We start from the raw sequence: 13,739 nt of genomic DNA on the forward strand, positions 1-13,739 counted from the left end.
AATTGATTAATATATTAATTGAATGTGGTTCAATTAAAGGCAGCAGCAAACAGAAAAGTCTTCAATCTTGATTTAAATGAACTGAGGGTCTCAGCAGACCTGCAGCTTTCTGGGACTTTGTTCCAGATATGTGGAGCAGCAAAACTGAACGCTGCTTCTCCATGTTTAGTTCTGACTCTGGGAACAGATAGTAGACCGGTCCCAGACGACCTGAGGGGTCGGGATGGTTCGTAAGGCAGCAGCAGATCAGAGATGTATTTTGGCCCTAAACCATTCAGTGCTTTATAAACCAACAGCAGGATTTTAAAGTCAATTCTTTGTTGGACAGGAAGCCAGTGCAAAGACATCAGAACTGGAGTGATGTGGTCCACCCTCCTGGTCTTAGTGAGGACTCGAGCTGCAGCGTTCTGAATCAGCTGCAGCTTTCTGACGGACTTTTTACAGAGACCTGTAAACACACCGTTACAGTAGTCCAGTCTGCTGAAGATAAATGCGTGGACAAGTTTTTCCAAATCCTGTTGAGACATAAGTCCTCTAATCCTTGATATATTCTTCAGGTGATAGTAGGCTGATTTTGTAATTGTCTTGATATGGCTGTTCAGGTTGAGGTCTGAATCCATAACTACACCTAGATTTCTGGCTTGGTTTGTGGGTTTTAACATCAGTGACTGAAGCTGAGCGGTGATTTTCAATTGTTCATCCTTGGTACCAAAAACAATTACTTCTGTTTTATCTTTGTTTAATTGAAGAAAATTCTGGCACATCCAGATGTTTATTTGTTCAATGCAGTTACCCAGCCCTTGTATGGGATTATAGTCCCCTGGTGACATCGTTATGTAGATTTGTGTGTCGTCTGCATAGTTATGATAACACACTTTGTTGCGTTCCATAATCTGAGCTAGTGGAAGCATGTAGATGTTGAACAGAAGAGGCCCCAGTATTGAACCTTGGGGAACACCACATGTCATTTTAGTCAGCTCTGATGTGTAATCAGCTACAGACAAAGTATTCTCTGTCCTTCAAGTAGGATTCAAACCAGTTAAGTGCTGTGCCAGAGAGTCCCACCCAGATGTTTAGTCTTTCTAGGAGTATGGCATGGTCAACCGTGTCGAATGCAGCACTGAGATCCAGTAACACTAAGACTGAACTTCTGCCATTGTCTATGTTTAAGTGGATGTCGTTGAAAACCTTAACAAGAGCAGTTTCAGTGCTGTGGTGCTGTCGAAAGCCTGACTGGAAAACATCAAAGCAGTTATTTACGGCCAAGAAGTTGGTCAGCTGTTGGAAAACCGCTTTTTCAATTATTTTACTTAAAAATGGGAGGTTTGATATTGGCCTATAATTTTTCATCGTTGCGGAGTCTAAACTAGCCTTCTTTAGGAGCGGTTTAATAACTGCTGTTTTTAGGGCTTGTGGGAAGTCACCTGAGAGAAGGGATGTGTTTACAATATGTAAGAGATCAGTGGTCATGCAGTTTGAAATATTTTTGAAAAAGTGTGTTGGTAGAATATCCAAGCAGCAGGAGGATGACTTCAGATGTTGTATGATGTCTTCTAGGCTTCTACGGTCGATTGAATGAAATTGTGTCATATTTGAATGGATGTTATTCAGAGATCGGGACAACACATATCCTGTGGTTGATGTGGAGGCACTGACTGCTTGTCTAATTTTCTGAATTTTGTCAGTAAAAAAGGAGGCAAATTGATTGCATGCCCAGGTGGATTGGAGCTCAGCAGCTACCGACACTGGAGGGTTTGTTAGCCTGTCGACGGTAGCAAATAAGGCGCGTGTATTGTTCTTGTTTTTGGTTATGATGTCAGAGAAGAATGACTGCCTTGCATTTCTAAGTTCCAAATTATAATTGCGAAGTCTCTCTTTATAGATGTCACAGTGAACCTGGAGATTAGTTTTTCGCCACCTGCGCTCAGCTTTCCGACACTCTCGTTTCTCTATTTTGACCAGCGTAGCATTTCTCCAAGGAGATCTTTGCTTACCCGAGACAACCTTCACTTTAGTGGGTGCAATGGCATCAATAATATTTTTAACTTTAAAATTGAAGCCATCTACAAGCTCATTGACTGAGAGGCAAGAGAGGGCTGGTGTGGAGGAGAACTTCTGAATAAATAGTTCACTGGTGTTTTCAGAGATGTAACGCTTTGTCACAACCTTGGTTTGGACATTTGTGTGCAAGGAGATTGCACTCTCAAAGAAAACACAGAAATGATCAGAGAGTGCAACATCAGTCACAGCAACCTTGGAAATGTTTACACCTTTGGTGATGATTAGGTCCAGAGTGTACCCCCTGTTGTGGGTGGGTCCTGTCACATGCTGAGTCAGATCATAGTTATCAAGGACACCACATAGTTCTATATAATCTCTGTCCTGGGGATTATCAACATGGATATTGAAATCACCAACAATAACAACACAGTCAAAATCAATACAGATTAAAGACAGCAGTTCAGTAAACTCATCAAAGAAGGTTGCACAGTATTTAGGTGGTCTGTAAATGTTTAGGAATAGAGATTGAGTGGAATTCAGAGCCACATATTCAAAAGAACCAAAATGACCAAAGGACATCTGCTTACATTGAAGAGAATCATTAAATAAAACAGCAACTCCACCTCCTTTCTTATGCGCTCTTGTTTCGCTCATGAAACTGAAGTTGGGAGGTGTTGATTCAATAAGAACAGCTGCACTGTTATCTTGATTTAACCAAGTTTCAGTTAAAAACAAAATGTCCAGTTTGTGCCCAACAATAAAATCATTGATTAAAAATGTTTTTCCTGACAGAGACCTGACATTTAATAAAGCTAAGTTTAATGTGGTTAAAGCTTTCTTTGCCCAATTTATTTGGACAGGCTGACGAGGAATGTATGTTAAGTTTGATAAGTTTGCATGTTTACTATTGTTTCTTCGCAGCCTCACCTTTCTTTTTCTATAAACTTGCAGGACAGGAATTGAAGCGGCTAGCTGCATACAGGGCCCCGACTTTTCCTGGAGAGAGTCATTGGTGTCATTAGCCTTGTAGCCTGGACCCAGAAGATATCAATTATTTCCGTTATCATGTAGGGGAGACAGAGGATGGTTGTGGAACCGTCGAGGAGTGTGGCGAGGAGTGTGTTTGGTCCCAGCAATGACCAGCTCTTTCATGTGGTCAGTGAACTCCAGGTGGGGGGAGGATGGGGAGAGTGTGAGAGAGGAAAGGGACCTGGATGGAATTTGGGGGGTGGAAGTAGGTGCTGGGGAGGGAGGTAACGACTCCTCGTCTGGGAAGGGTGTGGAAAGTGGGAGATCGGAGGCGAAGGCGGTCCCTGATGATGAGGTTGGAGACTCCTCCTTTTGGCTGTCGTTAGGCGGGGGCATCCTTCCCGTAAGGTCTCCATGGCGATGCTGTGTGGTTATCTCTTGTTTAGACTCCTCTTGTATCTTGTCCTTGGCAGTAGGGACAGACGGGTGACGCAGGGAGAAAAACAGGTTAGAGGTAAACAGTTTTACCCCTGACGTGTTCAGGCAAATTCCATGCGCTGCAAAAAGATGTCTGCGCTCCCAGAAAAGGTAGAAATTGTTGATAAAATGTACTGAATGGTCAGCACATGCAGTTGACAGCCATCTGTTCAGTGCAAACAGCCTGCTGAATCCTTCATCTCCTCCTCTGACTGGTGGAAAAGGGCCACTGATGAACACCTCAGCCTTGACAGAGCTGACTTGTTTAACAGATCAATAAAGTCTCGCTTTAGAACTTCAGACTGTTGTTTCACAATATCACAGCTTCCTGTATGCACGATGATGTTTTTCGCTGTGGGATAGTCAGCCACGATGTCCAGGAATTTGTCTCTCGTGTCAGAGACCATATCTTTCGGAAAGCAGAGTATTTTGGTGTTCTTGCTGCACAGTTTTCTGACATCTTTTACAGCATAGTCACCAACAATCAGAGTCTCAGGCCCAGTCACTCGCTTTGCCTGCGGCCTTTTCTCACATTTACTCTCAGTTCTTACCCTGCTTTGAGGAGACAGCTGCTTATCCAGGTCATCAGATGGAGATTTATGATCCTGGACAATGGAGCAAATCTGTTTTGAAGTTGTAGGCTTGGTTGTTGTGGAGGTATTTTGCTGGTTTTACTTTCCTTAGCTGTCCTTGGCTTTGTCCGTCTGGGTGCAGGGGTTGAGGAGGAGTTCTGCCCGTGTGCTAGTGCAGGCCAGTCAGTCGCATAAGATTCATTATCTGCTCTCTCCTCCTGTTTCTTGGTAGGCCTGGTTATGCTAGTCAGCTGTGTCTTAGCTTGCATTTGTCCAGTGTTTTGAGGCCATGGTAGAGTGGTATCATTCCCACAGTGTCCATTTACTTCCGCGTTTACTTCTAGTCTGTAGATTTTTGTTTCCAAGACTGCAATCTTCTGTAGGAGTTTGTAGTAGTCATCCGTGGAGAAGGGAGGCATCTTGCTGCTACTTAGCTTTAGCTTAGCTGCTAGTTAGCAGTAGCCAACAATCCAAATAGCTCGACGACTTTCTGGATTTGTCTTCACTAAAATGTTGAAGAGTGATATATGTGATATATCTGGCAAATTGAAGCAAGAAAATGCAAGCAGAGGCAAGAGCAAGCAGCAAAGCGACTGCACTCTCTCATCAAGGTCGATTAGTAGGACTTAGGAAACCATCGTCTTAAACTGACATTACCATCAAATCAATCAATATAATCATCAAAACTATTTCAAACTGTACAGTTGGCGCTCATTCAGTGAATAACTTTTTGAATTGAAATCAGTGGAGTTGAACCGCGGTTAATCATGTGTAACTTCAGAGGTGACTCGTGCTGAAAGCTTTTATCACGAACGGAAACTTTACTGCAACCAGAACAGCTAAAGGGGATCGTTTCCTGTGTGGGTATTCATGTGTACCTTCAGATCTCTGTTGCGCACAAATCTATTACAGCAAACTGATCAGCTGAAAGGCTTTTCTCCTGTGTGGGTTCTCATGTGTGTCTGTAAAGTTGAACGATCGTTAAAAGATTTCTTACAGACTGAGCAGCTGAAAGGCTTTTCTCCTGTGTGGGTTCTCATGTGTCTCTGTAAAGTTCCACGCCTGTTAAAAGATTTCTTACAGACTAAGCAGCTGAAAGGATTTTCTCCTGTGTGGGTTCTCATGTGTCTCTGTAAAGTTGAACGATCGTTAAAAGATTTCTTACAGACTGAGCAGCTGAAAGGCTTTTCTCCTGTGTGGGTTCTCATGTGTCTCTGTAAATGTGAACGCTGGCTAAAAGATTTCTTACAGACTGAGCAGCTGAAAGGATTTTCTCCTGTGTGGGTTCTCATGTGTCTCTGTAAAGTTGAACGATCGTTAAAAGATTTCTTACAGACTGAGCAGCTGAAAGGGGTTTCTCCTGTGTGGGTTCTCATGTGGTTCTGTAAAGTTCCACGCCTGTTAAAAGATTTCTTACAGACTGAGCAGCTGAAAGGTTTTTCTCCTGTGTGGGTTCTCATGTGGTTCTGTAAAGTTCCACGCCTGTTAAAAGATTTCTTACAGACTGAGCAGCTGAAAGGCTTTTCTCCTGTGTGGGTTCTCATGTGTCTGTTCAGAGTTCCACTCTCGCCAAATGTTTTCTCACACTCGGAGCATCTAAAATGTTTTTCACCAGCGCTACATCTTGAATCACTGACACGGACTTCATCAGGTTTCACATAGTTTAAACCTGACTGAGGTTCTCTGGTCTTCTTCCCATCACCACCCTCATCAGTGTCAGAAGAGTCTCCAGTCTTCTCATCAGTAGCTGGTTCTGGATGTCTATCTGGATCCAAGTTCCTGTCTGGTTCTGGTCCTCCACAGTCTTCTCCATCAGCTTCTGTTCCCATCTGTTTAGTTTGTCTTTGATGAAGCTGTGAGGACTGAGCTTCCTCTTCTTCATCTTCACTCTTCACAGGAGTGAATGAGAACTTGACATCAGCCTCCTCCAGACCTTGAAGCTGCTCTCCTTCCTGACTGGTGCAGAGTTCCTCCTGTTCTTCTTTAATGTGTGGGGGCTCTGGGTTCTCCTGGTCCAGACTGGAGCTCCTCTCCTGCTGCTCAGAGGGAACCTCTTCTTTAACCAACAACAGCTGCTGGACGTCTGCAGGAAAACAGTAAACACACACAGAGGTGTTACAAAGACATTTTAGAATTGAGCAAATAGTCTCCTGGACATACACTTCCAGAGTATCACTAGAACCAGATAATACAATAATGTAATCAACTTATGTGACCATGAACATATGAACCATTTTAAGCTGCCAACTCCATGTGGTGTTATCAAAGAGAACAAACTTGTACTTTAAGTTGAAATATTTCCTGTCATCTAGAAGCTGAGAGAACAAATCAGCATACCTGCAAACTCATAAGAGGTGAAGGAGGTGCCCGTATACGCACCTCTCCTCTCAGTGTTTTGTGAGCCCTGTATCTTTATACTTTATTTGAACTTGTCCAGCACAGGGACGCATTATCTTCACCCACACACAAGCCAGGGTTGGGCCACATTGTGTGTGGGAGTCCTGGAGTCTCAGGGATGGGGAAGCTGCTGTTCCTGCAGGTTGCTGCACAATATCCCACCGACTAACCCGATTCACAACACAACTAGTTATAAGTTTTAAGCTACCACCTGAGTGTCAGAGCTCCCTCTTTGTACGGGGAGCGCCTCACCCGGAGATTCAAACCTTTGCTCTATGACACACGCAACACTATTGCAAATGAGCACACACACACACACACACACACACACACACACATAGTGCTGTTATGTTCAAAATGTCTCAAACAAAAGGTAAAGGAAAAAGCCCCCCTCCTTGTTCCAGAGGAGAAGAAGCATGCAGAGGAGAAGAGGCAGCTCCCCCCTGCCCTGCTCTCTTTCTTCCATCATTAAGCAGGGCCGAATCAGCTGGTTGAAGTTTAAATCAAAAGGAATTTAATATACTAACAAAAGAAAATGCAGTTACAAACTGAATTACACGATCAGCAGTAATATTTCATGAAATAGAGGCCCCATCCACACCACACGACAGACTGGTGTGTCCGCCTCATGGTCCAGATGAGGTCTGATTATCTCCGGGGATTCACAGTTTCTTTGTCCCTCCAAAGTCTCTGAAATGTCTCATATTACACATTCCTTAGCCCATCGATCAGCTCAGTGATTGGCTGAACCCGTCGAACTTCAGTCGGCCACTTCCTTCACCAATTCACCCCCCTTCTTGAAGGCTGTGCTCAGAAACTCTTCAGCAACATCCCCCTCTCTCTGACTTCATGGCAGTGTCATAAATTCTCTGGTTTCTCTCACAGTGCACAACAAATTCAGTAACTCTCCCTTTAGTTTAAACCTTCTATAAGTAAACATATTGAAACACATAATATCCATCGCTAGGAGCGCTTTAAAACTTAAATTCCTCACAATACGTATACGTTTAATGCCTGTAAATACCGCAAGCATATTTCTACAGTAGCGAGAACCATCGCCTATACAAAAGAAAGTGATTCGTATTCATTTTACCCCGTTACTGTATGGCTTAATATTAACTTCCACTGTTACTGTCAAGCCGTTAGAATTGTGGCCTATCTTCTATTTACAATTAATATGCATTCAATCCGGTTCAATTATTGAAATCATGAAGGTTCAGGCTTACTTACTCATATCATGTAATCATGATTACTTCAGGGCCTTTGGGAGCAACTGCACGTGGGACAGTTGGGACCGGAAGTACACTGGCTGTAGTCATTACAGTGAACAGTGTGATGAGAGGGCACGTGAGCCCTTGTTGCTGTACTTCGTCTCATTGGAGCAGAGGCTGCAGTTAGCATACCCTGCCTTATCAATGCATTTAAAACACTGAGAGCGGGAAGCTGTACTGCTCTCTCTTCACGTCTGTTTAGACCTCCACCGTTATCCAGGCCCAGCTCCACTCACATCTCAGCCCTGCGTCAAGCTGCGCTACACACACAACATCCTCTTTATCTCATCAGTATCTGGGCCTCATGTTTCAAGTTATTATCACCACGAAATCGCCTCATTCTACTTTGAGTTAAACAAAAAAAACTGCACCCAGAACCGCCGGTGTTCCGGTTTAACGTTAATGAGTGACCACGTGGACTGAACCGGAACACGGAGGGAGATTCATGTTTCATCACGTTATCCTCTTAAATCTTGATAATGATGAGCGTTAGCCGTTGACAAAGTTCCGCATGCAGTGGACGTTAACTTAACCCAACAAGTCTGAACGGTAACGGAACTTAAACGTTAACGGAGGGAAATGAAGACGGTGTAGACATCTTAACGCTGATTGGCCAAGACTCGACACGTCGCATCAAATATGTTTTATTGCGAAGATCACGACATCACATTTTCTCCCTGTCTCAATCCAATCTGAGAAACGCTGGCTGACCAGTTGACCCCCCCCCCCCCAAAAAATAAAAACTATACGGATCTACACTCACGTGGATGATATATTTTAATTCAAAACGGCTTATTTCGCCGAAAAGCGACACGTTTGCAGGTATTAAATCAGGAGAAGAAGAAAACGAGGAACTGCAACAGAGTCTCACTCCAAACTACATTCAAAGTTATCAGCCGGAGCATGAACAGTGTTAAATAAAGTGAACCTACGTGCTCTTTGTATCCGGATTTCCGGGTTGAGAACAGCGTCCAGAAGTTCCCGTTGTCGCTTATTCGCCTCTTTTGAACGAGAGAGTTCCTCCTCGTACTCTGCTATCGTTCTTTCAAACAGACCAAATATCTCTTCATCAGCCGCAGTTAATCGCTGGTTGATTAAAGATCTCAACATTTCTACGTGACATTTTCTACTCGACATTTTCACGAAACCTACATGCTAAGCTAACTTCAATAGCTTTAACGTTATAGGCTACCAGGAGATTAGTCTTCTTCTTCTTCTTCTTTTTCTCCTTCTTCTTCTTTCACTTTAATTGCGGACTACAAACCAATGTTTAAGGCGCCACCTTCTGGACCGGAGTGTGTAACATCATGACTTTATGACAGTTATCATTTAAACACAATAATAATGTTATTTACAACTTCAAATCGAAATAAACTGGATTCTGCCCCAAGCTGCGCGTTTCCGTCCGGATTAGTCTCCACATGCGAGCGCCAGCCGCTTGAGAGGAGAACTTTGGCGGAGAAACTGCACAATCAGACAGCAGACTAGCAGGAAATGGAAGCAGTACATGCGAAGCTTCTCCAGCTGAACACCAGACAGGTTTGGCTAGCTGGATGACGTCATGCTAATAACTTATTTAGCTTTTTAAAACAACGGGGACGGATCCAGCACGGACAGTTAGGGAGTGAGAGACATGAAGCACCTGCTAAGACATGATATATAGTTATAAATACATCATTATATATATGTGTGTGTGTGTGTTGTATATTAAAGTGAATATTATTATACGATATATATTATTATATGATATATATTATTATATGATATATATATATATATTATTATATGATACTGAGACTATAATAAGATGTCCTGATGTGTTATTTACTGCATCTAGCAAACTATACCTTTGAGTGTTACAATAGCGACTATTATTTCATTCAATGTGTCCATCCAGGCAAATTGGTGGATCCAAATGTTATTAAGAAAAAACATATGATGTAATTTCTTTGGAATCATCCAAAATAATGTTCAGTGTATGGGTATTTTTCCAGGCCACTTTAGGCCACTGACTGGTCGATACGTGCGATGCATTGAGTGGGCAACGCGCTGTGTATTGAGGGGGCCGGTCTGACAGTAAACTCCCGGGCCACTTTTTCCCCCCAGTCCGCCCCTGCCCGCAGGACAGTTAATTGTCCTGCACAATACCTACAGAACTCCATTTCAATTGAAACATATTCCTGAGTGACTTTTTTGCAGGCAATACTAATGTGAGTTGCCACCGTAAGACAAAATAAATAGACTGAGTTGTAAATGTTTTTGCTGTCCGCTACTTGTGAGAGGAAAGGTAATTGTATGCTACAGTAGAGTTAACAACTGACAATTAAATGTTTGTTGCACATTGGAAAAATCACATTTCATATCAGCAGCCTACATATATAATTCAATTAATTTAAAACTATATTAAGGATGTACAATTTCCACACATAGCTAATGTCATGTAATACCTTCTGTGGTCAAGTTTATTTTGTATCTTGTGTATAAATACCAAAGAAATTTAACTACATTTGCTCATTAACTAACATCCTGGTGTGGATGTTGAATCTGGCCAGTTGGTGGCGATAACGCACCGTTTTGTTAGTTTTTGACAACCGCCAAAAAACACATTAGATGACGTCGTTATTCCGCGACGATTACAACCTAAACAGAAAACATTGCATTGGTGTTGGCTAAGCCGACAGTGGAACCCTCGAAATCCACACCTCTGAGTGAGGAAGAGGAACAATTTAACACACCATCTTGGCATTGTCTTTTTAGTGGCGAGTTGGAAACAGCTGCGTCTTACGTGATGAACTGTGCGTTGTCGTGTTTGGTCCTCGGCAGCAGGCTCCGCTGACGCCACTCGAGGAAGCGACTGAGGGTGAGCTCAGGGTTAGTGCTGACCTCCACCTGATCTTTGTACGACCAGATATCCAGACCGACCAGCATCACGCGAACACCCACGGGGCGATACAGCTGAAACAGAGCAGCATGCAAGCACTGATGTGTGATACATCAGTACCTGTCTCTCACCCCCCTTTTTCTGGAAGAGTACAGCATTGAGTAGGCTCAATGCTGTACTGCCCACTGCCGCCTTTCCTGACGAGGTCTGTGTGCGATTATTTGTGGAATCACGGCTGTGTGTGGTCGATTGAGTGCTGGGTAATGTCTCAGGGAGACACAGGTCGGAATTCAGAGAATGCACAAGAATCCGCCATTTCCTTAGGGACCGTGTTCGCACAAGGCGTACACTGTAAACAAAAAGGTCAATAGACCTTTCCTGACGAGGTCTGTGTGCGATTATTTGTGGAATCACGGCAGTGTATGGTCGGTTGAGTGTTGAGTAATGCCTCAGGGAGGTATCCATTTCCTTAGGGGACCGTGCTCGTGAAAACGCTATAAGAGCAGATCTATATGTGATTTGTGCGTATTTCAGCGACGGCAGTGTATGGTGTCAATCTGGTATGGATGTGAGTGACTGTGTGAAGCGTACAGGTGTTAGAGAGTACATGTGTAGTTGTAAAGTTGTAGTGTTTTTCACCAGGTTGGTGTGCTTCTCAGAGATTGACGGTCAGTGGAGCAGAGCACACGCATAAGACACAAACTTTGCACTCAAACACAGAACCACAAAACACTAGGATAGAAGAGGAAAGCTGAGGGTTAATATATGTGTGAGTTTTACTGGTAGAGTTACAAAGAATACAGATTTATTGGAAATTGTGTTCCATAGGGACCGTGAACAGAGTTAGGAGCGAAGACACAGCAGGCAAAGGCACAGAGGCAAGGGAGTGAACATCTTAGATAAGAAAGACAGCTGCAGCCAAAACAGGGAGAGATAACAACTAGGACAGAGGGCACAAGAACATTTCACAGGAGCTTTGGCTCCCTCTGTTGGACATTCGGGAGTACAGCACCTAAAACATTTTGAATTGAAAAAAGGATTGGAATTGGGAAAAAAAAAAAAAACATTTTGAAAAGAAAAAGAGGATTGGAACTGGAAAAGAGGATTGGAATTGAAAAAGATTGATTGAGAAAAAAAAAAACTTGAACTGAAAAAGAAAAGAACAACACAAGAAGACATGGCTGGAGCTGTGGCTCCATCTGGTGGCTACTCAGGAGCACTGCGTGCAAAACTGAAAGAAGCTGTAACAGACACAAGAGGCAAGACTGCATGGAAGAGAGACAAGATTCATTGGGATAACTGCATGAAACGATGGACAAAGGAGGGATGGTGGAGGGCGGCTAGTCCACTGCCTCCATCAGCCAACAACCTCCGATTCTTTGCCAAAGATTCGACAAAACGAGTGGCCTACGCACAGACAGCAGAGAATAATCAAACCAAACGACGTGTGTTCATTAACCCCCTGAAGCAAGCCCGCAAAGACAGAGAAGAGGAACATCGAGTGGCGATGATAGCATTAGAATTGGCCATGACAGATCGGATACAGGTGGACATGCTGACCGAAAAAGAACAAACCAGGCCCCATCAGTTACTCGACATCACCCCCTTCGACATCACCCCCTTCGACATCACCCCTACCACTCAAGCCCCGGTAGGTCTGGAAAAGACTGCACAGGAACCGGGCCAGGCATCTCTGGCCTCGGCCCCTCCCCCGCCCTCAACTGGCCTGTCTCCAGCACTTCCTCCGGTTCCTCCCCCCCAGTATCACCTTCGGCCCCATGGCCCGCCCCTCAAAGGAGAAACAGAAGAGATTGATGCCGGTGAATATCCCCTGAGAGCAGCCCCCACTCTCGCGGACCCACTGCGTGATCAATTTGTGCCTTTTGGGTTTGCAGACATGACCAGCATGGTACACCAGCTCCCATCCCTCCACGCGGGAGCCAATCCATGGATTGAGCTCATGGAATCTTTGACTGCTGGCCGCCAGCTGGCAGTGGGCGACCTGAGAGCACTTCTCTCCCGCTGTCTGGACCCAACCCAGTGTACTACCCTACTATACATGGCAGGCGCCGGTGTGGCACCAGATGCCGACCCCTTTGATCGATATCGTACAGCGTTGTGGCAGGAGCTCAGAACTAAGTTCCCCACTCCAGTGAACCAAGGCGCAGTGGCAGCATTCATCTGGGCCCCGGCAGAGCCCCCGCCCCTGTACTTGGCCAGAGCAGAACGGGTGTGGCGCGAGGCCTTCAGAGAACCACATGATGCAAGCATTACCACAGTGGCACTATGGCGCACAATGGTAAAACGAGGCCTACCTGATGGACCTCGCCAGAGCATGGACGCAGTGGTTGGCCTAGAAGAAATGACACAAGACATGTGGAACGCCCAGCTCCGACATTACCTCTCCAAGCACATTCAAACTGAGGCGGGTAGTGACACAGAAATTAAGGCCCTGCAGAAGGCCCTACTCAAGAAACAACTCAAAGAACAAGACGCGGCTAAGGCAACCAAGAAATCTAAGGCTAAACAGCAACAACAGCTGGTAGTCCAACCTGCACCGGCTCCACCTCCAACGGCACCTACTCCCTCTGTCCCACTGGAGGTCTTGATAGCTATGATGTCAGCAGGCGGTGAACAGTCACGCCCATGGGTCCCTCAGGGCCAATGGGGTGGAAGAAGAGGAGCCAGAAGAAGAGGAGAGCCTGGAGGCAGAGGAGCATCCTATTTCTGCTACAACTGTGGGAAACCGGGACACTTCGCAAGACACTGCAGGTCAGCACGGCAGAAGTTTTCTGGCTACGCTGTCTTCAAACTGGCCCCCAGACCCCTGCCATCCAATATTGGTTCAACATTCTCAAACCAAAAATCACTCAGCTTTTCCCATACAGAACTCCCCTGGACCACGTCCACTGCACTCATGTCCCCAGACTACTCCCTACCGTTCCACCTTGATGTTTCCGAAAGAGACAGCCTACTCAATGCTGTACTCTTCCAGAAAAAGGGGGGTGAGAGACAGGTACTGATGTATCACACATCAAAACTTGACACTGTGGAAAATCTCATATTGTCATGGGCCATCCACTGGAAGCCAACATCCGCCCTGAGCTCACAATCGAGCACATCAAAGAACATCAAAAGAAAGCAGGACCTTAGGAATGGTCCGAATGGACA

At 44.7% G+C, this 13,739-nt stretch overlaps 1 protein-coding gene across 1 annotated transcript in view; it reads right to left on the reverse strand.

Moving 5' to 3' along the window:
- The window catches only part of LOC306775551 (disintegrin and metalloproteinase domain-containing protein 8-like), a gene marked incomplete at its 5' end in the record, with an annotated part of 16,537 nt that extends 5,922 nt beyond the window's left edge, over positions 1 to 10,615 (reverse strand). The window contains one exon of the mRNA XM_079266003.1: positions 10,473 to 10,615. Coding sequence (XP_079122129.1) covers positions 10,473 to 10,615 — 143 coding nt within the window. The remainder of the gene's footprint in view (positions 1 to 10,472) is intronic.
- Positions 10,616 to 13,739: the final 3,124 nt, after the last annotated feature.

This window comes from Melanostigma gelatinosum, assembly GCF_949748355.1.
Source record: "Melanostigma gelatinosum genome assembly, chromosome: 3".
NCBI classification, from domain to species: domain Eukaryota; kingdom Metazoa; phylum Chordata; class Actinopteri; order Perciformes; family Zoarcidae; genus Melanostigma; species Melanostigma gelatinosum.